This window comes from Oryzias latipes, chromosome 18 (assembly GCF_002234675.1).
Source record: "Oryzias latipes chromosome 18, ASM223467v1".
NCBI classification, from domain to species: domain Eukaryota; kingdom Metazoa; phylum Chordata; class Actinopteri; order Beloniformes; family Adrianichthyidae; genus Oryzias; species Oryzias latipes.
Genome location: NC_019876.2, coordinates 24,260,303 through 24,287,637, shown reverse-complemented (window position 1 = coordinate 24,287,637; position 27,335 = coordinate 24,260,303). Strand labels below are relative to the sequence as shown.

Genomic DNA, 27,335 nt, shown 5'->3' with positions numbered 1-27,335 from the left:
CAAATGTCCTGTGTTTTCTTTAATATTATTCATATAAGAAAAAAAATTTTAAACACTTTTAAGACCTGCCCAAGACGTTTTCTGCAGCTGTTGATTATTTTTGTAGTTAGCCTGCAGTTTGCATTTTTTTATGTTGAGATTATATGGTAACTGTTTAAAATTATGAATGCTGCACATTTCCTTAGACTAAACCACTATATTTGGATGTTATCAAAAACAGATGTGTTGCATGGAGGAATAAAGTCCAAATATCCAGAAAGGAGAAAGTTTACACGGTATAATTTTTGAGTGTCATCTATGATATTTCATAATTAAAAGTTTACAATTCCAAACATTTGTCTATAATTTAAATGCTAATCTTTTTACAAAGGCCAGTTTTCTATTATGTTTACCTTTGTTTACATCTATTATGAAAAGAAACAAATCTGATGTTATAGTCTGTTTACAGATGACGTCGATAGAAGATAGGTTGAGGAGAAGAGAGCAACAGACAGCAAACAGAGACAGATGGAGAAGGTGACGAAGAGTTCAATGAGGAAGATGACAACAGGTAGCGTTCTGACTTCACTGTCACCCTCCTTTTTCCCTTCACTCTGATTTTACTCACCTGTAATGGGTGATAACTCATTTTGCTCCAGTATTTAATAGGCTCAGTTTCCCTCCTTCACTGTCAGTTCATTGACTCAGTTCACATCCCAGCACGTCCTAGTTAATGTCTACTTTCACGTTTATGACCCTGTTTCTGGTTTAAGTTAAGTGTTCTCCCTGTTCCGTTTGGAATTTTTTTGCTTGTGTTTTACCCCTTTGCTTTGGCCTCGGAGTTGAAGGAATGTTGGGTTCTTTGCCTCACTATTCTGTTGAGAAGCATTGCTCCACACCTTCAATCATTGGTTCTAAGAATTCCAGCCCTGTCTTTTAGGTCTGAAGGAATTTCCTGCTCATCCAATTGACGTCATCTGCTCTGTGCTAAAGGATTATTCTGTAGCCTCTGTAGTATCAGGAAACATTTGCTGTAACCTATCATCTTGCAACTTGGATCTGAACTCAACAATAACATTGACTTCAGTTGATCTGACTTTCAGGCTCACCTGTGCATCTGGCCGCAATCAAACTTCCTCCCAAATTTACTAAAAAACACTATAAACTTAGCTTGCAGTTGGTAAAAAAGACAACAACTTGGCATGTCTGTGAAAATTTGAACCTTTTCCTAAATTAACCTGAATAGTTGATGGATTTGCTAAGATTAATTTAAATGTTACGAAAATAAATGTCATTTACTTTTATAATCTAACAATATGTTTGACTTTACTTCTAGAACTTGAACCAAAGGTTCCTCATCTTTCTTTCCATCCCTGCACTGATCTTGTTTAGATAAAATCTTGACATGGTTTGTTTCTGTGAACATGTGATCATATTTCCTAAGAAGGGAAAGCGTGTGACTTCAGACGGACCAATCAGATGCAGTCTCTCGTCTATAAAGTAGAGAGAGTCAAGCTTTTTGTCATTCAGCGCCAGAATCCAAACATGGGGACACCTGCTCAGTTTGTGGTCATTCTGACATGTTTGCTTTCAGGGAACACTGGTGAGTTATGATATTTCATGTTTAAAAAAAGTACAATATTTTTATTTGTGCCAAGAGAGTGAAAAAAATTGAAGAAAAGTTTGATTTTTAACTCTTTCTTTCAGCACAGAGCCCTCCACTGGGATCATCTTCATCTGATCACCAAAAAAGTGTTTTTCTATCAGCTCACATTGGAGAAACTGTGACTTTACAATGTTTCTATGACGGAGTTTATTTGCAATATATTCTATGGTACAAACATATCCTGGGACGCAAACCAAAGCCTATCTCTCTTTTCAGTAAATATAGTGCAGAGTTAATTTATTACAATAATTATAAGAACAATCCACGCTTTACTTTAACAACATCAGACCAAAGCATCAGTTTGATCATTTCAAATCTGAAACAATCAGACTCAGCAATTTACTTCTGTGTGGCTGGTTATCAAACACACATGAATTTCTCTGCAGTTCTTACAGTCAATGTAAAAGGTTCAGGTTTAACCATCCAGGCTTCAGTGGATCAGTCGTCCTCTGAGAACATCCATGCAGGAGACTCTGTGACTCTGAACTGTACAGTCCACACTGGGAGCTGTGATGAAGAACACAGAGTTTACTGGTTCAAAGACTCTGAAGACTCTCATCCAGGACTCATTTACACTCATGGAGGCAGGAATGATCAGTGTGAGAGAAAGAACAACACACAAACACACAGCTGTGTCTTCAAGCTGCACATAAAGAACCTGACAGAGTCTCATGCTGGGATCTACTACTGTGCTGTTGTCTCATGTGGACACATACTGTTTGGAAACGGGACCAAGCTGGACCTCACAGGTGAGATTACCTTTGAAGAATAAAGTTGTTCATGAAACAATTGTCAAGTGAATTTAAAGTTAAATCATTATTTTTATCTGGTTCCAGGCTCTGCAGTTCCTGTGAACTCTGTGATTCTGAACACTTTGGTTGGATTATTGACGGTCATGAGCGTCCTCGTTGTTTTTCTGCTTTTTCTGCTGTGGAAAATCAACAAGAGCAACAACTGCACCTCCACAGGTACACAATCTTCTTTCACTGTTTTACAAATGTGTTCTTAAATTAAACTTTTCTGCCTTCAAAAACCAGAGGAAAGATCACCTGCTGCCCCCTTAAGAAGCACAGAGGTGAGACTCAACTCTCTTCAGTCATAATGTTAATCTTGGATTGCCTCAAAGTTCACACTGTGATTCTCTTCTGTTAATTTGGTTTCAGGCTGAGACAAAAGACACAGAAAGCCTCCATTATGCTGCTGTTAATGTTAAGAAGTCCAACAGATCAAGAAGACAGAAGAACGACTCCAACACCGTCTGTGTTTATGCGAGTGTGAGACAGCAGAACTGAACCTGTTTTTCCTTAAAATTAGCGGAATTTATCTTTAATAAAACTTTAATGTACTTTTGGCCCGTTCTTTATTAATACACATCCTATTGTTTGGATAGTCGCAACCCAGTCTTTGTGTTGGTTTATCATTTTTTTACAGTGTTCTGATTTGTTTTAATTTTTTACAAACAGTACATAATAAATGTAATTTAATATCATTCTCCAGCACCAGTCAGGATATGAAAAGCTATTTACAAAGTAAATGGTAAGTAAACTACAAGACCAAAAAATTTAAAATTCTCCCTTTAAAAATATTGACCTAGCCTTCATGTAAGAAATTTAAGGTTTAAGGAATGAAAGCTTTATTCAAAACACATTTATGATTTAACTATTAAACTGATTTAATTCAGACGGAAACCATCAAACTTCCAACATTTAAGCTAACTAAATAATCTTCTTTTCTGGTTTTGTATTAAAGCTTTTTGGATAAAAGGCTTTTCAGTTTATGAGCTTTAAACTAGTAGCTATTTGGACACCTTTGGTCTGTTTATCTATGGTTTAGGAGTGTGTTTGCAATTCTGTGCATTTTTAAACATGTTTATTTTCTAAAATATGTGTCACTGTGATGGACCAGTCATGATTGAGTCACAGGTTTGATTAACCGGAATGTGGATTTTATTTACCCTCCAAAAATATATAATTCTAAACATTACAAAAATGGACTCACCACAAATATGTCTGCCAAACAATTAAAGCTACCAGAACTGATTCAGTCAAAGAACATCCGTCTCTCTGTATTCTTAGCCTACTGTATCCCTGTCGGGGTCACGGGGTTGCTGGAGCCTGTCCTGGCTACAGTTAGGTGAAGGCGGGTACACCATGAACTGGTCATCAGACTGTTGTAGGGCCTCAAAATCACATATTCACTCATAGAGGCAATTTAGAGTCATTATATATCCAAGAAGCATTATTTTTGGACAGTGGGAGGAAACCGGAGTACCTGGAAAAAACCCACACATGCATGAGGAGGACATGCAAACACCACATAGAAAGATCCCAGCCGGGATTTGACATGGTCAATTTTTGTTATTTAGGGCCACATTTATCATTAATTGTCTATTTTTTGGGATAGTGAATAACTAAATAATGAAAATGATGTTTCTTTTCATTCACTACCAGCAGAGGTACTTGTGTAAAAACTAAAATCTTAATGTGAGCAGTGAATGCTTTCTCATGAGGTGGAGAAGACTGCTGTGCATTTATCCACCACTTAGGGCACCACTGCATTAAACTCAACACAAATCAAAGGATTCCCATAGGTTCTCTGTTGTGTTTCAATTTGCTCTTTGTCATGTTTCAAAGTTGTTCATCAAGAGCACTTTCTGCCACCAAAGGATTCTTCTGAATTTGAATTCTTCACAGATAGGATTTCGTGACTAAAAGATCTGGCATCTCTGTTGGAAATTCTTTGCACTGCAGTTCATGTCATGCCACCCAAGTGTTATGAGAAGCCACATCTTAAGCCTTAGTCAAATGAACACGTGCGGAGGTCGTCCTTTGGGTGCTACAGGTTTCAGAGTTGTTTAGGCCCGTAGATGGTCGTAGACAGGAGCGGCTGCATCCTAAAGGGAGAGCAGATGTGTCTTCCTTGTGGCCAATGCATCCATGTCAAGCATGTGGTAAGTATAATGTGAAGTAATAGTAAGGATAATGTAAGTTACACACTTATGACGTACAGGTGATGCTTATGGCGCCCTTTACGCAGCACTCCAGTCGCTAGTAAAGTGTGCGCACTGGCTTCTCACTGACTGTGTGCAAATGCTGCATGCACGAGGTGTGCATAAGTGCCCTTAAGATGCCCAAACTTTGCTCTGCCTAATTTCCTCCTTTCTAACAGCAAGGCTGCACGCAATGAGAGAGCAACAGACACTCAAAGAGGGCAGACCCATCACTGGAATGCCACAAAATGTCCCCTTGTGCAATCCACAGGGTTTGGGGGGTAAAAAAGGTTTCAAAAAATCCAATAAACATGCTTGCATTTAACGTACTTAACCCTTACTTATTCTAAAGTGTTGCCTATGTGTTTTGCTACAGGTTGTCGCCTGCAACACGACGGTAGTAAAAAAAATTGCATGAACATTTTAGCCATGGGGTTTCAGCGAGTGGTTTATGATCTTGATGTTTTGCTTGGACCGCCTGTGTGCCCTGTTCAGATTTGACCCTTTTTTCAAATCCTTTTTCTGAAGAGATTGCTGGGCCAAGTCTGTTTCATGTAAAACTGCACACTTGCACACAAAACTTCGCTTGCACATTGAACATTTTGTTTTTGTTCTGGATATAAATGTTTCATTTTACACAAAGATAGTACATTTTGCAGTGGCCCGTTGTTCCTCTCCTTTCCAGAGCAAACCTCCAACTCTAGATGTTCCTCCATTTGCTCCCTGCTCTCACTATAGATCACAATGTCATCTGCAAACATCATGGTCCACAGAGATTCCTGTCTAACCTCAATTGTTAGTCTGTCCACAGAACCAAGAGGGAGTTTAAAGTTGATCCTTGATGTAATCCCACCTCCACTTTGAACACCTTTTACACAACCACCGGTCATCTCAACACTGTCATCCAGCTCTTACTCATGTCCTGCACAGCTCAGAAAGGTGTATGTTTCTCCTAGACTTGATATTTGTGACACACCTCCTCCTAACTCCTGCGACTTTCGATTGACAGCTACCCCTCTCGTGATTCCTCTGAGAAGACCCGGATGTGGTTTGTCATTTGTTCTTAGCATTCATTTGTCCTTTCGTGGGGCATTGTCTTCTCATTTCTCTGCTCAGACTGTTGAACTTGAGGCTTTGACAGAAAATGTTAAGTGGTAAACGGTGTATATTTATATGGTGCTTTCCTACCTTCTCAAAAGGCCCAAAGCACTTTACACTCATAGTCCCAGTCACCCATTCACACACACATTCACAACACTGCAGAACACTGGCAACTTATAACCACCAGCACCAATGTGGGTTTAAGGGGGTTTTAGTCAAAGACACTATGACACGGGGCACATGACATGGGTGCATCACACAGAACGGGAACTGAACCTGCGATCTTGCTCTACCTCTGCTCCATGACCGCCCCATGAAATCAATAAAATGAACGACCGTGGGAGAATTTCTGGCAGTGTGTTTACCTGGTTATTCCCCGTGGACGGTTCAGCCCAATTAACTCAGCTGTTCTGTGACCTACTTGAAGAACCAGGTGTGCGCCCTACGCCCTCTGTCATCTATGAGTGCTGCGTTTGTCGACGGTTCTCCATGCTCGCTGTTAACCTTCTCGCTTTTCTCAGCATCATGATGTCCCTCGTCCTTTTCAGACAGCGATCATCTCTCCTCTTCCGGTGTGGAGGCGTTAGTGATTTTAGTGTTCTTAACACCATATTTCCACCACGAGAACATAGGAACAAAACACTGGAGCACGTGCAGAGAGGCAAACATGCAGTAACAGCAAGAAATGGAAAAAAGGAAGTAAAGGAACAAACAAAGCATCTGTTCTTCTTGTTTTATGTTATTAGAATAAATACAGTCTCCATATCACAGAAACACACAATAATTAAAAATTAGAGCATTATCAGTAGCCAATAAATAAAATCTTGACTAACATCCTATGTTTTATCAGTGGCCTTTCATAGTTATTCCACCAATATTCTGTATACTTGCTAATTTCAGTTCAAGGTGAAGCGTGGAGATTCTGTTGGAATGAAAGCACACAGACGGGGGTTTCCAATTCAAGCCAAAGATTTATTACCCTAACAATATTTCTAGTACAGATAAACGGGCTCATTCAATTTCCCTGAATGCCTTTTATTAAAACAGGGCTCACAGCAGGAATACAAAGAATGAGCACTGATTTATACAATGTATGTATGGATATGTAAATGCAGAAAATGAGGGTGCAGAATCCGCCTGGTCAGTGGTCTCCACGGGTCCCAGGGCCATTAGCTGTCAGGTAACCATCTGCACAGAGAGAATCCAGAACACAACCTACAAAGAGCCTTCCCCCCACCGTGAGTGCCTGGCACCCACCTCCCCAATCTGACCTCCCATGTGTCTGCTCCTCAGCGGCTGTACTTTCTGAGGAGGCTGAGGAGGTTCGGCATGTCCCCAAAGATCCTCAGCAAGTTCTACAGCTGCATGGTTGAGACCATTCTGACCAGCTGCATCACAGTGTGGCACGGCAGCACTACCGCCATGGACCGCAAACGCCTGCAGAGAGTAGTGAAGTGCGTCCAAGATCACCAGGACTCCTCTTCCCTCGCTGCAGAGCATCTACAAATGCAGGGTCTCCAGGAGAGCTGCCTCCATCATCAAGGACCCCACCCATCCACAACAAGGTCTGTTCACTCTCCTCCCCTCAGGACGGAGGTACAGGAGTGTGAAGTGCAGGACCACCAGACTCAGGAACTCTTTCCCTCTGCCATCAGACTCCTTAACAGCTGACAGGAGTCTGAAACAACAAACTGCACCTTTGCACATCCTCATTGTTCGCTACTGTTATTATCACTTTTTGCAAATTTGCACTTTTAGAATTGCCATTCGACATTTTGTGCTTTGTGTGTATGTTGTGTGTGAATTGTTTCAGTTTCCTCTATACTTTTGGCATTCGGAGCAGACAACAAAGAAAGAATTTCATTGTCCAGGGAAACCCGTTTCTTACTGTGTATATGATAATGAACCCTTTGAATCTTGAATCTAAACTGCAGTGGAGCCTCTCACATGTATAGCATGCATGATGTGCTGCAAATGATTCTGAACCAGTTCTATGGGTTACATATTGTTTAAGTTCTATGTGTTATGTATTTTTCAGAGGCCATGATTGCTGGAGCCTGCGCTTCTAAATGGCAAAGGTGAGGTAAAATTTAGATAAGGCATTATTCTAAATTCATTTTTCATACACAGTGTTTAATCTCTCAATGTTTCTTCCTATTCTGCAGATTTCTCCCTCAGAAAAGTTGAATTGCTCTAGCTTTAACACAGCATGTAGTTGGTCGGCTCAAAAGAAACATAAAAAAAAAACTCATTCTGATGTGGAACAACCATTTAGAAAAAATCAAAACGTGTGAAAGCACAAAACAGTGGATCCTAAAAATCTTTGTTTGCCCTCTAAATAATTTGTCACAGACAGATATGTCATATCTAAAAAAAAAGATCTTTTACATTTAAATAATGAGCAAAAGGACCATAATTCACTATATAAAACACAACTATCAAAATTTTTCAAATTTACAAAAGACATTTATTCAGAAAAAATCCAGTATTTCTATTTGAATGATAAAAACTTAGAAAAAAATACAGTTTAACATTTTTTGTTTTTAAGAGAAAAAAATAATTTAAGCTCTTCAGTGACCTAAAGGTTCAGTTCTGCTGTCTCACACTGGCATAAACACAGTCTGTGTTTATGTCGTTCTTCTGACTTCTTGATCTGTTGGACTTCTTAACATTAACAGCAGCATAATGGAGGCTTTCTGTGTCTTTGTTCTCAGCCTGAAACCAAATTGACAGAAGAGAATCACAGTGTGAACTTTGTGAGAATCCAAGATTAACATGATAACTGAAGAGAGTTGAGTCTCACCTCTGTGCTTCTTAAGGGGGCAGCAGGCGATCTTTCCTCTGGTTATTGAAGACAGAAAAGTTTAATTCAAGAACACATTTGTAAAACAGTGAAAGAAGATTGTGTACCTGTGGAGGTGCAGTTGTTGCTCTTGTTGATTTTCCAAAGCAGAAAAAGCAGAAAAACAACGAGGACGCTCATGACCGTCAATAATCCAACCAAAGTGTTCAGAATCACAGAGTTCAGAGGAGCTGCAGAGTCTGGAACCAGATAAAAATAATGATTTAACTTTAAATTCCCTGGAATATTGTTTCATCCACAAAATTTATTATTTAAAGGTAAAACTCACCTATGAGATCCAGCTTGGTCCCGTTTCCAAACAGTATGTGTCCACATGAGACAACAGCACAGTAGTAGATCCCAGCATGAGACTCTGTCAGGTTCTTCATGTGCAGCTCATAGACACAACTGTGTGTTTGTGTGTTCTTTCTCTCACACTGATCATTCCTGCCTCCATGAGTGTAAATGAGTCCTGGATGAGAGTCTTCAGAGTCTTTGAACCAGTAAACTCTGTGTTCTTCATCACAGCTCCCAGTGTGGACTGTACAGTTCAGAATCACAGAGTCTCCTGCATGGATGTTCTCAGAGGACGACGGACTCACTGAAGTCTGGATGGTTAAACCTGAACCTTTTACATCGATGGTAAAAGCTGATGAGAAATTCAGATCTTTTCCAAAGTTTGCTACACATAGGTAAGTAGCAGAATCTGAATATTGTAGATCTAAAATTGTCAGGTGATTATTTTGGTTTTCTGTATGCAGTAAGAAGCGTGGATTGTCATTAAAGTCATGGAAGAAATTGGGTTGTTTTCTATATCTGAAAAATCTTGAGACCAGCTTTGGTTTCTGTCCCAAAGCTTGTTTGTACCACGAGACCCATATTAGATCATCCACTTCATAGATACATGGTAAAAACACAGTTTCACCTTTGTGAGCTGATTTGAAATCAGTCTGTTGATGCAACAACGAGGACGATGTCAGAAGAATCTTTCCAACTAAAGTGAAATGCAGAAGAAACATTAACAACTAAGTTTGCAGCCAACATTTCTATCAAACTTTAGTGAAAAGCATCTAACATTTGTATCAAAAGTTTTTTAAAAGAAACTCACCTGAGAGCAACACCGTCAGGAATAAGACAAACTGAGCAGATGTCTTCATGTTTGCATTCTTGCGCTAAATTGCAGACAGTTGGACTCTTTCTCCTCTTTGGCTGAGAAGAGAAAGTGTCTGATTGGCTCATTTCATGTCACAACCTACCCACCTCTTATGACAGGAAGAAATGATCAAAGTGACAGGAGCTTATATTAAAAAGGTGAATTTAGTTCAAGAAATATTGGAAACATTGACAACATTTGAATTCCTTTATGCTTTACTAGCTTTTGCAAATTCTTTTCAAATTATATTACATGCAATATCTTGAAGTCCCAATGTGCAGGCTTGGACACAAATGGTCAACTAACAGCTCTGGGAGCTCTGTATCTAGCTGTATCTACCTGTTTTTTGTGTCCTCCTCATTGAGGTCTGCAGTGCTCAAGTTTCCACCTCAATGTCCCCTCTCATGCCTGCAGCAGAGCTGAAATCAAGAACCAGCATTCTGTCTGAGCTTGAGCCAACATTCATGCCACTCTGTACAACAAAATTCGATTAAGAGGTTTTTTTTGGTTTGTTTAGCAGAATCTTTTCTTTGCCACATATTATTATTGTATTCCTTGTTGGGGTGTATGATAATTCTTTAACTTGTTTTGTTCAGCAGTTGAGCAAACAGAAAAGAGCTGAAGGCCTCTTGTGTTGGACACATTTTACTGTTACAATCGAGGTTCATGAATCTTCTGACACACAAGGTTTATACAGGGGGCAAAAAAGCATTTAGTCAGCCACCAATCGTGCAAGTGCTCATACTTAACTCTTGTGCTACCCAACTCCCACTTTAACATTGGGAGTTGGGTCATCTAGACCCACTAGACAGTGCGCTGAACCTTTTTTCTTCAATGATTTGTGATCTTCACTGGTGTCCATGGATTACATGAAATCTTTCCACCTTTATCCACCTTTTTCATGGTAGGGAGAACACGTCAATGTAAGGGTGGGGTCATCTAAGATAGGACAAGGGTTAAACAGATGATAGAGGCCTGTTATCATAGGCATAATTATGAGAGACAAAATGAAATCTAGAAAATCACATTGTCTTATTTTTTAAGATTCTATTTGTGACATTTTGGGTAAGAGTGCTTTAGTGCCGCTGCAAAGACCCTCCTGGAAGGCAGAAATAAAAAGATGAACTCACTGACAAAATTATACAAATCCTAACATCGTCCACCTCCACAATCAGAAGATTGGAAATATTAGCAGCTATTGTGCTTTCATTAGCCATTGATGAGTCTACAGATGTCATATATAAGGCCCAGCCTTTGGTCTATGTGAGATTTTTTCAGAAACAGACCAAAGAGATTTGGGAAGACTTGCTGGGTGTAAGGCCGCTTGGGATGCACGCAGTAAGGGAAGACATTTAGGAAACTATTAAGGAGATGCAGATCAAGATAATCCACCTTCCGGGCAAGCCAACGTCAGCCACCCAACCAGGGCCAGAATGATTGCCACAGGGCCTCCCAGCACCAGAGAGCAGGAGGGCACAGGGGACAATGAGCTAGAACCTAGCCCAGCCAGAGAACAGACATTTGGCCATGGCAGACAGCACCCCCAGCCCCAGGAAAGCAGCCCACCACCACCAGGGAGTTCTGAGCATCCGGCCACCGCAACCTCAGGCATGAATTAGGGCGCCCAAGGGAGACACGCTTCAGGCAACCACCGTAGCCCTGAGTGAAGTCTGGCATTGAGTGAGGATGGGCCTCTCCCCCCGTGCCCAAGAGTGGAAGAGGTCCCCGACTAGAGTGGTAAACATGGGCCCACCAGTCTCCCCCAGTGTTGGGATTTAACCTTTTTTTTTAATTAAATCCAGACTTTTTTTCTTCTAAAGGCTTTAGGTTCGTTTTTAGAAATGATTAAACAGTGAGAAATTTTTACCAAAAACAAATGTAAACGCGATAGTAGGCAGCACTTTGTTTCAGTTCAATTGAATTGATTAATAACACGGCATTTCACAACTGAAGCCTTATACACAACTGTCCTTACGGGTGGATAAAGGCTGTCTGCAAGTGAAAAAAGGGCAAAGGGGCTCGCAGGTGGCCCTCACGGAAAATATTAAGATTGCAGAGAGCTTGGAGAGCCGTTGAAGACAAAATGTTCATGCACATTTATTTATGGGCATGCTGGGGGGTCGGGTCATAGTGAATAATTGAACAACACATAACATTTAGTAAGGGTGAAGTAGGTGAAAAACAGACAGACATACAGATTTTAAAAAAGCTTTTGAACTCTGCGCACTGTGCAAAGGGCCAGTGAGGGTTCATGTGACAAGTATTCAAACTCTCTTGCCTGAAAACCCTCATTAGCAAGTACAGAGGTGAGACGTTTCTTGTATTTGATAAGGAGATTTCTGCACACATCAGGAGGACTTTTGGTCCCCTCTTCTTTGTAAATGACATCTAAATCTTAAAGATTTGGTGGCTGATGCTGAGCTTCAGGTTGATGTTATATCAAGGGCACTCCATAACCTTGATACACGTCTTCAGCCACTCCTTGGTTGTCTTGGCTGTTTGTTTTAGGTCATTAACCTGTTAGAAGACCCATCCACAACCTGATTTTACCCTCCTGGCTTAAGGAGGGAAGGAGGTTCATACTCAGGATTTGGTGGTACATGACTGTCCATCTTCACATCCACATATTGAAGTAACCTTGTGCAGAAATACACCCCCAAAGCATAATGCTTCCAAGTCCATGCTTGAAAGTGAGGATGGTGGTCTTGAGGTCAACTGGCTTGGAGCCCCAGACCTATAGGTATACTGATGGTCAGGTTCTTCTATTTTGGTACAATTGCACCAAAAGTTGTCACCTTAACCCCCAGCTTGTTGCTGATGGTTTTGTACCCGATTCCGGTCTTGTCCAGGTCTAATCTTGAAAGCTTTTTAGTCTTTCCCATGTTGGAGAGTTTGCAGTCTGACTGATTCTGTGGACAGGTGTCTTTTCTACAGGTGATTAGTTCAAACAGGTGTCTTCAATTAAGGTTGATTAGCAGAGTCTAACTGTCTGTGAGCCAGAACTCTAAATGGTTACAATGGGATCAAATACTTAATTTGCTCAATGAAATGCAAAACATTATATAAATTCTTTAATGTAATTTTTTAAATTGTCTTTGTGATTTTCTATCTGTCATTGTTCAAATGAACCCACCATTAGGATGACAGAAGGTTAGTTTCTTGTAACCCTTGTGCTATCCTAGGCACTTTAACATTGGGAGTTGGCTCATCTAGACCCACTAGACAGTGCGCTGAACCTTTTTCTCCAAACAGAACAAGGGTTAAAGTGAACAAATTCACAAAATCAGCAAGGGGTCAATTACTTATTCCCTCAACTATGAGGGAAGTCAAGTCAGATGTTCCGGTCTCTTTCATGTCCTCTGTGAAAGAACATTTATTCCAAAGCTACGGTCACATATACAACTGTCACCACGCAGTGGAAAGTCATTGGCAGAATCTTCAACGTTAGCCCAATTTTTCTAACAATTGTTGGGGTGGTCATAGATGCACCCTGCAGCAGTCAGGTGGGGATGACGTCATTACAAAAACTGACAGCTGGGCGGTCCCAGCCGGGTGCAGCTCTGTCTGGACGATGTATAAATGTCCCTGGACGGCGGCCGTCAACATTAAGCGCCCCCTGCTGCCAGCAGCCCTGGGCAATGTTCCCTACTTGCTTGCGCAATCAGCACTGCTTGCACTTTCTCAGTGCACAAAAAATATGAATAAAATATATATATATGTATATGTATATATATATATGTATATGTATATATATATATATATATATATATATATATATATATGTATATATATATATATATATATATATATATATATGTATGTATAAATATATATAAATAAAATTTCACACTACTTACATACACAATTATACTATTTACATCAAAAAGCAAAGTTACAAAATCAAGTTCACTAGAGATGTGGCGTTCACGAACAAACCAAACGGATCATTAATGTGACCGATGGGAAGGGACTTGAGGTCAAGTGGGAACTGTTCTGTATTTCTGTTTTTACCTACTTCCACTGAGTTTCACATGGTCACTTAAATGCTTAAACAACCTCATTCTTCTTATCTCTTATCTCCAGTGCACACCCCAAAAAAAGGAGAAAAGGTAAGCCTCAGAGTTGCAGTGCGTACAGCGCCGGGGGGGGGCAGAGGCCACAGTGCATTTAGCTTGTGTGTATGCACAGACTCATGAACAATTGGAGGGAACATTCTTGCATCCAGACTACCACCCCGCTACCTCCAAATGTGTCGGGGGGGTTGTTGACAGATGAAAAAAATCGTCCGGTCATCGTTGATTTCTTTTTCCTATTCTTTTTTTAACTTGTCCTGTCCAACAGCTGAGCAGATAGATGAGAGCAGAAAGCCTATAGTGTTGGACATATTTTACTGTTACAATAGGGGTTATAAATCTTCTGACACACTAGGTGTGACTCTTCTCATGACAACACAGGTCGGTTTACAACGGGCGTTTATTTGTACTTCTGCAGGTCATCACACTTCTTGTGGGACATTGCGTGCCTTCGCTTTCATTGCGCCTTCATTACGCCGTGAAAACTATAACAAAACATTATACATGTTTGAGGAGAAAATAAACAATACAAAATAACACAAAACAAGCATAACAAATACCTCGTTTCCGCTTGTCAAGTAAAAGAGTCTCTTTGAGTCCAAGGTATTTCTTTTTGCAGCTCTTTCTCCCAGCTTGAACTCCTAATTGTTGCAACCTCGTGAGCAAAAGACCGTGCTCACCTGCGGCCAACATAAAAGGCTCAAATTCTCCTGAACAAAATCAAACAAAATTCACTGTACACTCCAAAGGAATAAAAATTAAATCACCAATTATTAAACGTTTCACAACCCATGAACTTCAATAAAATATATAAATTTCAGCTGCATTTACACTCCCACCAAAATCACTCCTATGAAGAATAAATGGGATTTTCATGTCAAACCACTACTGCTTTGGTTACTCACTCTGCTTCTACAAGCGTTACAACCTTATGAACAGGTCTATCTAAATGCAGTAGTCTAGTGTGTGAATTTCCTTTATTCTGTGTAGTCTCACTGACAAGTAGAGTTAACTTTCGTACGATGCCATCTTGACTAGGATAGGTTTGTAAGACTCTAGCAAGCTTCCACTCATTTCTTGGTGTGCTTTCATCTTGTAGAATCACAATATCATTCACTTTCAGGTTTCGTGTTGAGTTTTGCCATTTCTGACGTTGTTGAAGGTTTAGCAAATACTCTCGCTTCCATCTTTGCCAAAATTCATTGGCCAGGAATTGCACTCTTCTCCATCTTTTATGCAGATATAAATCTTCTTTGCAAAACTGTCCAGGAGGAGGCAGTATGACTGAAGATTTCATAGTCAGTATATGGTTTGGTGTAAGAGGCTCTGGTCCGGTGGGATCATTCAGGTGCTCCACAGTTAATGGTCTGCTGTTGATTATAGCCATTGTTTCATAGAGAAAAGTTCTCAGAGATGTAGTGTCAAGTCTGGTTCCTGTCTTGTCAAGCATGACTGCAAGAATACTTCGGATCGTTCTTATTTGGCGCTCCCAAACTCCACCCATGTGACTTGAAGATGGGAAATTTGCCACAAACTCACAACCAAGAGCCCTTTGACGTTCTGGGTCCACTTTCTTGAGCAACTCAGAAAACTCCTTTCTGGCTCCCATGAAATTGGTGCCTTGATCACACCTTAGTTGGCGAACTGGTCCTCTGATTGCCACAAAGGTTCGAAATGCATTTATGAAAGCATCAGTCGTCATATCATCCAGTGTCTCAATATGAACAGCTCTCGAGCACAAGCAAGTAAACAAGAGGCCATATCTTTTTAATTCTTTCCTTCCATCCTTTACTATAAATGGACCAAAACAGTCAAGGCCACAATATGTAAAAGGAGGGGTTGTTTCCGTCCGCTCTCTTGGCAGATCAGCCATCTTCTGAACTTCTGTATTTCTCCTGTATCTCCTACATTTCACACATTTGTAAATATGTGAGGAGACCATGTTTCCACATCCAATTATCCATATCCCATTTGCTCGCAGTTCATTCATGGTCATTCCTCTGCCCTGGTGACAAACACGCTCATGATAGTGTTTCACAAGCAAGGATGATACATGAGACCTTTTGGGAAGTATAGCTGTATGTTTTACACTAAAGTCCAGGGTTGATCTGCAAAGCCTTCCTCCAACTCTGAGGACTCCGTCGTCATCAAGAAAAACATTTAAACGGTATAACTGATTGTGTTTGTTAAGAGAGTTGACTTTTCCTTGTTTTAATTTCCTTATGTCTTCTGCGAAGGCTTCTCTTTGTTCCAACTTAATTATAAGCAGTTCGGCTTGTCGCCTTTCCTCAAGACTGCTTGTCTCATTTGATCTTGGTTGTACTCCCTTACGTTCTTGGACAAATCTTCTCAGCCTGGCAACAGCTTTCACAACTCTAGACCAGTCTGAAAACTTGGTGAAGCGGCTCAGAACTGAACCCGTTTCTGTTTTCACAGTGTTGACACAAGACTTGCGAAGCTCTGGGTCGGATATTTCCAAAACTCCCACCATCTCCTCTTCACCAACTTGCATTTCAAGTGTCTGTTGCCAGAGATAATCTGGACCCGTTAGCCAGTTAGATTCTCTTAACTGTGATGCAGTTAACCCCCTTGAGGCATGGTCAGCTGGATTGTTTTCTGAACTGACATAATGCCATTGCTTTGGTTCTGAGCTCGACCTTATGCGCTGAATGCGGTTGGCTACAAAGGTGTGGAACCTCTTTGCATCATTGTTCACATATGCAAGAACAACCTTTGAGTCTGTCCAGAAGTACACATCCAAATTTTCAATCTCAAGTTCCTCTTTGACAGTATCACTGTTCCGAACTGAGGTTACTGCCGCTGACAGCTCCAGTCTTGGTATGGTGATCTGCTTGGTGGGGGCCACCCTTGCCTTTCCCATTACAAGTGAACAACACACCTTTCCTGATTCACTTACTGCTCGGAGATATGAACAGGATCCGTATCCATTACAACTTGCATCTGAAAAGTTGTGGAGTTCATACTGTATGAACTTGCCAAAGCTTGAAGATAAGTAGCACCTTGGTATCCTGATTGTTGGCAGTTGGGATAAGTCTCTCAGCCATTACTCCCATCGAGACTTGATTTGCTCTGGGAGGTCTTCGTCCCAGCTCACTTTCTCTTTACAGAGCTCTTGAAGAATTTGCTTCCCAAGCAATATGTAAGGAGCTACAAATCCCAAGGGATCAAAGACTGAAGCAACTGTTGAAAGAACTCCTCTTCTTGTCATGGGCTTGTCCTTGACAATAACTCTGAACTGGAATTCATCAACTTCAACACACCACTGGACACCTAAAGCACGCACGATGTAAAGTTCACCAAGAGCCATGTTTATGTCTTCACTCTGTGCACGTTCTGCAGGTGGTATTGCAGCACAGACTTCTGGATGGTTAGAGACAAACTTGTGGAGACGAAGATTCCCAGTTCTACATAGAGCTCTTGCCTCATTCACCAGATGTATGGCTTCAGCTGGAGTTTCACAGCTTATTAGGCCATCATCAACATAGAAGCTTCGTTGAATGAAATTGATAGCCTCTTTGCTAAAGGTTCCGTGGCCCTGTGATGCCAAATATTTGAGTCCAAAATTAGAACAGCCTGGCGATGAGGCAGCTCCAAACAGGTGTACTCTCATTCTATATACTGCAGGTTCGGAGCTTAGATTTCCATTTTCCCACCACAAGAACCTGAGGTAGTCTTGATGGTCTCTTACAACATGAAATTGATGGAACATCCGTTCAACATCACACATGATAGCTATTGGACCTTTTCTGAACCGGCAAAGCACACCAACTAAGGTGTTTGTGAGATCTGGCCCAGTAAGAAGATGGTCATTTAGAGAGGCATCTTTGTATCTAGCTGAGCAGTCAAACACCACACGGATCTTACTTGGCTTGTGTGGATGGTAAACCCCATGGTGTGGAATGTACCATACAGGCTGGTTATCCAACTCAGAATGTGGAACCTTTTCAGCATCTCCTCTTGATATTATGTCATTCATAAAATGAACATAATCTTTGAAGTACTGTTCATTCTTTCGCAGCCGTCGCTCTAATGAGGCTAACCTGTGCAGTGCATAACTTTTGTTATCTGGAAGCTCAGGCTTGTCCTCCCTGAATGGCAGTGGGAGTTCATAGTGGCCATCTTCTTTCTGCCTGATGCTTGCCTTTACCTTTGACAAGAAGAGAAGGTCATCTTGAGAGACTTGATTAACATCTGATGCTTGATCTGAGAAATCTGACTCTAATGCTCTGATAATTTCTGTTGAAGTGATTTCTCTTATTTGAGTTTGACATGCAAAGCTTACTTCTCTCCTGAGTTCAACTGATGACTGTGCAGACGGTGTTACTTGGCAGACTATTATTCTGTGGCTGACTCCTATAGAGTCAACGCAATCACTTGAGGATTGTGAGCAGCCAACAATGCTCCAGCCCAGATCAGTTCGTTGACCATATGGCTGAGTTTCTTTACCAGGCAGAATCTCCTTTGGTTGAAGGGCTTGGTGGCAGTTATACCCAATAAGAAGGCCGACTTCACAAGACAGCAAAGGTGGGATCTTGTCAGCCAACTTTTCCAGATGAGTCCACTTTAGAGCAGTAGCTGATGTTGGGATGTGTGATCTATTTGCTGGAATATATTCTCGTGTGAAGACTGGTGGCAGTGAGATTCTTCTTTCCAAGTTGTATCCTCTTACTTGTAGGTTTGTTAGCCTTTGACATGAAATACTTGCTAACTTGGATGACATTGTGGACAAACGCAGACTTACATTTTCCTTGTGCGTGTTGAGATCTTGTGCTACTTCATCTAAAATGAAAGTAGTATCACTTTGGGTGTCTAATAATGCGTAAACAAGAATCTCTCGATCTGGTTCCTTTGAGGATGATACCCAAACTGGTACTATGGAGGAGGTTTGTGAAATTTGACTTTCTTGTATCACTCTGTTTGATGTTGCTGCTTCAGTGGTTTTCTTCGTGTTTTCATTTTCTGTTATTTTATCCTTTGGATTTTGAAGTGTTGACCTTTGCTGCTCTTTAAAGTCATCATTGTGCAAACAGGTGGGATGCTTCTTCTGACATTTTCCACATGTACTTCTTTTGTAGCACCTTTTTGACTGGTGGCCAGCCTTCAAACAGCCAAAACAGAGCTTTTCTGCTTGCACAAACTTAACACGGTCTTGCAAATTCTTTTCACAGAACTTTTTACATTCTGCGATGAAATGTCCTGAATGTTTACAAAATGCACATGGTGGGTTACTTCTTTCTGTTGTGTTTGTGAACAGAGTCTTAGCTTGAACTGGTATATATTTTGGTTGTTTGGGTTTTTCTCCTTCCACACTCTTTAATGCTTGTACTGAAAATACAGGATCACAAGCAAGATCTGCTTCTCTTGAGAGGAAGTCCACTAGTTCTTTAAACCTTGGATACGTGTGAAAGGTTTCTCTGGTTTCCATAACCTTGCGGTTCCAACTGGAAACTAACCAATCTGGAAGTTTGAGCAAGATCTTTTGGCACTCATTGCAGTCATTGAGAACTTCCAAGGTCTTTACATGTGACATAGCCTTTTCACAGCTCTGGAGGAAGTCTGCAAATTCTCTAAGTTCATGTGCATCCTTTGAACTTATTTTTGGCCAACTGTAGAGTTTATCACTGAAAGACTTCCCTATGATGAATGGATCACCAAATCGTTTTTCCAAAATCTGCCACGCTGAGTCATATGCAGCCTCTGTTCCGAGCATGAAAAATCCTTCTACAGCCTTTTTTGCAGAACCGCCTACATACCTTTGAAGGTAAAACAGCTTTTCATTCTTTGGTATATTTTTTTTGTCTATTAGTGTCTGAAAAGACACTTGCCAATCTTTGAATTTCAAAGGATTTCCAGTAAAAACTGCGGGCTCAGGTGTTGGAAGACGATTAGCACTTATGCCTTCTGCTAAAATACTAACAAAGTTTGCACTGTCTTGCATATGAGTCGTTGTTGTTAGGGGTGTCGTCATTTGGTATGTGATTGCTTGTGGAATAAATGGAGGACTTGAGGCATCAAGTGTTTGAACAGGGGCTGGAAAAGACTTAGGAATCACAGGAGGTCTTGGTCTTTGAAGCATAGATGATGACTTTGTCAAAGGAAATTTTTGAGAAGTACTTACTCTTTTAGTGTTACCTTGTATGAGGGAAACTTCTGCTTGGTCGTAGACTTCTACTCTAGCTTTAGCAGCATTTAGCCTTTTGACTTCTTCGAGTCGTTCAAGTTTTCTACGTTTGTCTTGTATAGCCTGAAGTCTAGCTTGTTTCTCTGATTCAAACTGAACAAGACGCTCCTTATCTTCAGCCTCCAGCCTTTGAAGTTCAACTGCTTCCTTTTCTTGTTCCTCCAACACTGCCAAAACCTCTTGACATGCAGCAGCTTCTGCAGCAGCTTCTCTTCTTTTAGCTGATTGGACACTTGAGTGAAAAGAATCACACTTTGACCTATCAGACATTGACTGAGATGACGAAACTGTTGAATTTAATATTGATCCAATATCTGGCCAAGGTTCCTCATCTTCATCTGCTGGTGACCCTTGAAGCTGTCTTTTAGCCCTTTGGATAATAAATCTTGACAGTGACATACAGGTATCAACCTTGCGCCGCAGGTCTGACTCAGGCGTACATACTTGGCGCAGCTCATCGTACATTCCCTGTACAGCAGAAGAGGTAACTTGAAGGTCCTCAATTATTTCATTTAGCTCCTCCTTGGAAACTTTATCTGATAACATTTCTTTACTGATTCTTGCATGATATCTCCACTTTTCATATGTCATTTTGTACTTGCGTTCCATTGTTTTCAGTTTTTCTTTTTGGAGTTCTTCTCCTTTTTCAGTCAAGCTTCGAATTCTTTCACTTCTTCGTAGTATTTTTGCTTCTTCTTCAGGAGTAAGGTGAACATTTTCAACTTGGGCAGATGGCTCAGCTTGCTCCTCTTGCTTGTGTGTTTGTGCATGTGACATCTTATCAAGTGAGTAAGTGTGCAAATATTTAGGAATATATATTTTAGACAATATTTTTAACTTGTTTAAATTTTCAAATGTAATAAGCTTATCTAAACATGAAAGTCAAATGATCTGTCACTAAATTAAATAAATGAAATTTAAAAACACTTCAAGCCTAAATTGCAATGGAAAAACATTTAAAATAACAATAATAATACTGATGAACTGTAGTATTAACTTTGCTTTCAAATATTTTAACCCCTTAAATGAACTTTTTTTTTTCTTTTTAAATAAGTCACAAAAACATTTTCTTGATATGTAACAATATAGTAGAAACGCCTTAGAATTCCAAAGATAACAAATAACTTATTTCCTTAGCTGCAACCTTTAAATCCCCTTTTTACACTATTTCTTTACTTTTTGGAAATTAACTTTCTGGGATTCAATGGACCAGCTGCGCTTCCGACAGTCTTTTCATCTGCTTGCCTGCATGCGGTAAGGAAATGGGCGTCGGCTTCCTCGTGCCTCTCGGCTCTGCTTAGCGGGCTTCACGCTGCAGTCTCCTGTCTCCTCCCCGTGTGGAGCAGTCGAGTTTTCACTGTGACTCTTCTCATGACAACACAGGTCGGTTTACAACGGGCGTTTATTTGTACTTCTGCAGGTCATCACACTTCTTGTGGGACATTGCGTGCCTTCGCTTTCATTGCGCCTTCATTGCGCCTTCATTACGCCGTGAAAACTATAACAAAACATTATACATGTTTGAGGAGAAAATAAACAATACAAAATAACACAAAACAAGCATAACAAATACCTCGTTTCCGCTTGTCAAGTAAAAGAGTCTCTTTGAGTCCAAGGTATTTCTTTTTGCAGCTCTTTCTCCCAGCTTGAACTCCTAATTGTTGCAACCTCGTGAGCAAAAGACCGTGCTCACCTGCGGCCAACATAAAAGGCTCAAATTCTCCTGAACAAAATCAAACAAAATTCACTGTACACTCCAAAGGAATAAAAATTAAATCACCAATTATTAAACGTTTCACAACCCATGAACTTCAATAAAATATATAAATTTCAGCTGCATTTACACTAGGTGTATGTTGGAATAAACCCCTTTTTTGCTAGATGTTTACAATTATTACAGTCAGGTTAACAAGTGATATAAACCCTAAAGGGGGCGGGGCCTGTCCACACTCAAATGCCACAAACATAGCTGTTGGCTCCAAAAAAAGCCCACATACAAAACGTGTCAAGATGTACACAGTTCAACTGAAGTACACACGCATGCTTTTGCATTCGGACCTACCCTTGTGAAATATTTCATTCAGTCACACGAACTAGTTGTGCAAAGGTGAGCTAACACCTGTGCTCGAGTGGATCTTTATGTTCTACTAAAGTGAATGATAGAATGTAAAAAGAAGGAGGGAGAGTGCCCAGCCATCCCCACACCAAGACCCCTCCCGTGGCATGACCCCCCAACACCCGCACGATAGCAGATAGAGAACAACCGCCTGCCAGGCGATCACATCCGCCACCCAGGCCAGGGCCAGTAGAACCGCCACGGGGGCCCCCCAGAGCCAGAGAGCAGGGAGGCATGGGGGGACAGAGAGTGGAAGCTCCAGCCCAACCTGGAGAGCAGCCCCCCGGCCACGCCGGTAGGGCCCAACGCAGGTCCCAGCCCCAGATAAGCAGCCCATCACCACCCAGGAGTTCTGGGAATCCCCCCCAAGGTGACCTCCCCCCAAGGCTGCGGCTCTCACTGGGTTTTTAGCGAGCTACCAGAACATTTTCTAAGGCCCCCCAAGGGGCACTCGCCCCACGCCCCAGACAACCACCCACCCAGTCCCCGGTTGGCCCAGGTGAGAGCAAGGCAGGGGCAAGCCACCCCTGCCCAGGAGGAGGACACCCAAGAGGGTCCACAAGGAATGTTGTTACCATGGCCTGACCAGGCTCACCCATAAATGGTATCTGGAGAAGGTCGGCGCTCGAGAGCAAGGACCAGAACCCTCACTGCAGGGACAGGGACAACCCGGGGCTCAGATGTAATGTGAACTCCGGCCCCCAGTCTTGCCAGAGAGACAGGGATTCCTCTCCCCGCGTGGAGAGAGGCCCGCCGGGCCCAGGAAGCCAGCACCCAAGGAACACGGCCATTGTTGCCAAGGGCCTGGTACCCCCTACCAGGGATGGGGTAGGGGACTGTTGGTTGGAGGTCCCACCTTCCTTGTATAATGTATGTGTATTTATGAGCGTGTGTGTGTGTGCGTCCATGTGTTGGGGGGTATATTTTTAAGGGGGTAAAGGGTGCGTGTACTAAAGGGGTGCCATTAAAATTGGCGGGTAGGGCACTGAGGCAAGGCAAGGCAAGGCAAGTTTATTTGTATAGCACAATTCGTACACAAAGTAATTCAAGGTGCTTCACAAAACAGAAAAATGCATTAAAATTAATCACAGTAATATCCAAACACCCCCCCCCCCTTCCAAGGGTCCTACATGTCTAAGGAACTGAAAGGAGGGGGAACCCGCTCCCCTACGATAACCAAGGAAGGGAACCTTCATCGCAGGCTGCCCCCCCCCCCTCACCCTAGTAAGTAATTATATGAGGACGAGGGTAAATAGGGGACAGCTGGTGGACTGTCCCCGGGTGGTGAGACAACCGTCCCCCAGCCACCCCAGCATTGGGCCCATGTCCCGCAGCGCCAGCCCCCCAGGCCCCACACCACACAAGAAGAGAGGGGTCACTGTTGAATTTTAACTTTTTGTTAAAACCGCGCAGCGCAGTATGTATAAATGTGACTGCCGCTGCCCGATTACAAGTGCCACCGTGTGGCCACTGGAATTTAGATGGCATCATCGTTGTTAATCAGCATAGATGCTGCTGGTTACATGAAGTCAAAGAGAGCAGCATCAACCACACGCTGCTGCTCCTGGGGGGGGTTTCAGTGTTCCTCTGTGGTTTTTCACACTGATGCTCCTGTTCAGACACGACTAAAACCTTAATGACTTTAAATGAACCTTAATATTTTTAAAGTTTTAAATTGTTAAGTTTCATATCAAAGTTTATTCTGTTTTTCAGAAAACTGTTTGTGGTCTGGACTGAAATCTTCCTGCAGCAGAAACACACAGAGCAGCTCAGTTTTTGCTGCCTCTTCTTTACTCTTGTAAGAATGCTGCTAAGATTCCCCCCCCCCCCCATCTACCTTTTAGTATGAGTCACCGGTGACAGAACATGCAAATGCTTGCTGATAAAAAGAGTTTTTAAACAACTACTTTACTGAAACATAAGTTGAGGCCCATCTTTTAACAGAACTAAGTGAATCAGCATCCAGGTCTCCATCTTCTGTGCATCTCTTGCTTCTTCTGTCCTTTGGTGGGAAGTCCGGACCGGCAGAGTTCTGGATTACGGAGATGAAACGTTTAGGCTGAAACCAGAACCCAGTCTGTACTCATCTCTGTGTATGAAGGTCTCTGAGGTTTGACAGAAGTTTGTCTCAACAGCCTCCACATCTGTGCTAAAGTCCTGAATGCAGCATTGCCAAACTTCATTTCCAATTGCTAAGGTCATGATTGAGTTATGTCTGTCCTAAAGTACGGCTTTAAATACTCTTCTGTCTGGCATCAAGCTTCAGCCCTTAACTCTGGTTCAGCTTATGACACTAGTTTTCAACATTAATTTATTTCTGATTTGTTGGCCAGCAAGATTAAGACCAAAACACTAATGGGGTCTAAAAAAGTCTCCACCTTCTGATCAAATGATGCAGTTTTTATATTTTTTATTTATAAGAACTGTAGTTTGTGTGTGGGTGGGGAGGGAATAATTATATTTTTAAAATCAACTGTTGTTTGGCTGCTTGTCCCTTTGATTGACAGGTGGACAGGCCCAATGGGTGAACTTTAAACGTCCTATACTTTGTTAAACCCAGTGGCCCATCTTTAAAGAAGCAAAGTTTGTCAGAGTAAAATCCTGCTTTTCTGTTCTGTTTTTGTCTGAGAATCTTCTCATTTTCACCTCAGTGAACTTGCTTTAGTGATAAAATCACTGGCTTCTTTTATTAACATCTGTAACCGTTTAACCCTCTGCATATATTTACCTTCACCTCTCATCTGGTATTAGTGTTATCTAAAATTATCTCTGTGATTCATTAAAGATTTTGCTTAAAAAAACCTTATGACCTCATTAATGTTCTCTTATAACATCTCAGCTCGTTCTTATAGACTTTCATTTTATTTAAACAATATTTTTTAGGATGATGTGTCAAAATGTTTCTACAAATACTTTTATATTTAGACTCTGGTATTTAGAAAAGAAACTTTCAGTTTAGAGGATAAGAGTCATTGGTGTGAAAGGTGAGCAGGATCTGCTAAATGTGGTTTTACTGCAATGAGCTCAAGTGTCAGAGAAAAATACCCCTCACCACTGTATTTTCCATGGGGGTCTGGGGGGGTCAGTGGACCTTTTGTTTGCTCTGTCGTTCAAGCAAACATTTTTATGCACAAAATGCAGTAACTTAATGCGTGTCATAAACTGCCCAGTGACTCATAAATGTTTTAACTTCATCAAATCTTTCAGTGTTTGTTCAGCAAAGACGACAAAGCAAAATGTCTACAACACTGCAATCTAGAGAAAAATATATGGCTTTTCTTAAACTAAATACTCTGTTAAATCATAGCAATTTTAAACTTTTCTAAAGGCTGACTCCAAAATCGAGCCTTGTTTTTCTAAAAGCATAGATGCTGTTGGTTACATGAAGTCAAAGAGCAGCTTCAACCACACTCTGCTGCTCCTGGGGGGGTTTCAGTGTTCCTCTGTGGTTTTTCACACCTCACACTGATGCTTCTGCTAAGACTACAACATCACTGAGCATCAAAGTGTTAAAGACACAACATGAACTTACAGAAAACTGTAACGCAAACGTTGCTTGGAGTTTTCATTTAATCACAAATTCTTTCCAAAAAATGCAAAATGTTTACTGGAGAACTTTTTAACTTCAGCTAGAGTTAAACAAAACTAAAACTTTAAATGAATTTAAATGTTTGTAGAGTTTTAGAATGTTAACTTTCATATAAAAGTTTATTCTGTTTTTCAGAAAACTGTTTGTGGTCTGGACTGAAGTCTTCCTGCAGCAGAAACACACAGAGCAGCTCAGTTCTTGCTGCGTCTTCTTTACTCTTATTCTATTTTTGGATCCTGTTGATGCTGCTCAGACCACACTGTGCTCCTCCCACATCTACCTTTCAGAGTTTTTTTTTGAGTCATTGATGCACAAACGTGCAAATGTTTGCAGATCAAAAGAGTTTTGAACTCAACATTTCTCCTTTATTGAAACATAAATTTAGCATAAATTTATGTTTCGAAACATAAATTTAGGTCCATCTGTTGGAAGAAGGGCTGCACGGTGGCGCAGCGGTTGGCGCTCTTGCCTTACAGCAAGAAGTGGCCTGGTTCAAGTCCCAGCTGGGGCACATGAAAAACAACATCAATGGGGGACCTTTCTGTGTGGAGTTTGCATGTTCTCCCTGTACATGCGTGGGTTCTCTCTGGGATCTCTGGCTTCCTCCCACCGTCCAAAAACATGCTTCATACGTTAATTGGCAACTCCATGAGCCCAAAAGAGACAAAACAGAATAGAAAATGGATGAATGTTGGAAGAACAAACCCCATCAGCATCCAGGTCTCCATCTTCTGCAGGAACCTGCTTCTTCTGCCATTTTGACTGATGTTCAGAGCTGCAGAGTTCTGGATTCTGGAGAAAAAACTTTGGAAGCAGAACCCAGTCTGCACTCATCTCTGTGGATGAAGGTCTCTGGTTTCATTAAACTCTGACAGAAGTTTGTCTCATCAGCTTCCACATCATTGCTAAAGTCCTGAATGCAGCAGCTTCATGGATAATTCAGAGTCTCTGTTTCATGAACACACTGACAGTCTCATCTTTATCAACCAAACACAGCTGCTCTGAGATGGTGAGGTTCATTAAACTGAGCTGCAGTTCCAGCTGCTTCCTGATTGAACCTGGTGGCAGCACACAGCACATGTCTGCAGCTGCTTCTTTGAAGGAGACCTGCTTCCTCTTTGCTAGCAGTTCAGATCATCTGATTCCAGATTCTGACAACCAGAAAATTCCGTCTAAACCTGTGAAAACACAGTTTTTGAATAACACAAACTCCAGGAGGAAAAAGACTAAAAGGGTTATTTAATGAAGGTGTTTTAGCAGCTGACTTTGTTCAATTTGTCAATAAGAAATGTAATTATTAGCTGTGGACTGCTACCCATGCCTAGGTCACAACTCCCCTAACAGGTAGATTCAGGTTGTCTCCAGTCGAAAAACAGGCAAACCTCTATGGGGCACACCGGTGGCCCACGTAAAAATATCAAAGTCATAGACAACTTGGTGAGCCCGTAATGTTTTACAGATTTTTTGTAAAGGCTTGCTGTGGGCGACAGGTCTTGGCAAACACTTACCGTACTGTCACGACCATAGGGTGCACTGGATTATAGGGCGCAGTTTTAGTTACGGCACGTTAAAACCGGTAAAACATGCATGCTAGTGTAGCGGGAGCAAAACTGAATTGGTCGTAA

At 41.4% G+C, this 27,335-nt stretch overlaps 2 protein-coding genes across 4 annotated transcripts in view; one reads left to right on the top strand and one right to left on the bottom strand.

The window, feature by feature from the left end:
- The first annotated feature begins 1,320 nt into the window (after window positions 1-1,320).
- The window catches only part of LOC101164541 (uncharacterized), a 33,046-nt gene continuing 7,031 nt past the window's right edge, over window positions 1,321-27,335 (top strand). Inside the window, 5 exon segments of one of the 3 annotated variants that reach the window (NM_001309035.1) lie at window positions 1,525-1,582; window positions 1,687-2,394; window positions 2,482-2,613; window positions 2,683-2,720; window positions 2,809-2,991. In NM_001309035.1, coding sequence (NP_001295964.1) covers window positions 1,525-1,582; window positions 1,687-2,394; window positions 2,482-2,613; window positions 2,683-2,720; window positions 2,809-2,937 — 1,065 coding nt within the window. In that variant the 3' untranslated portion in view covers window positions 2,938-2,991. 3 annotated transcript variants of the gene reach the window in all.
- LOC101164787 lies at window positions 8,231-9,785 on the bottom strand. Its single transcript, XM_004086753.3, has 5 exons — window positions 9,686-9,785; window positions 8,867-9,571; window positions 8,646-8,777; window positions 8,539-8,576; window positions 8,231-8,450 (listed from the first exon to the last, which is right to left on the bottom strand). Exons 1-5 carry the CDS (start codon window positions 9,732-9,734, stop codon window positions 8,322-8,324), a joined length of 1,053 nt encoding a protein of 350 aa, XP_004086801.1. The 5' UTR covers window positions 9,735-9,785; the 3' UTR covers window positions 8,231-8,321.

Coding starts and splice junctions, on each gene's coding strand:
- LOC101164787 (XM_004086753.3), bottom strand. CDS start 9,734: ATGAAGACATCTGCTCAGTTTGTCTTATTCCTGACGGTGTTGCTCTCA. Junction 8,778..8,866: donor GACCAAGCTGGATCTCATAG/GTGAGTTTTACC, acceptor ATCTGGTTCCAG/ACTCTGCAGCTCCTCTGAAC. Junction 8,577..8,645: donor CAACAACTGCACCTCCACAG/GTACACAATCTT, acceptor TTCAATAACCAG/AGGAAAGATCGCCTGCTGCC.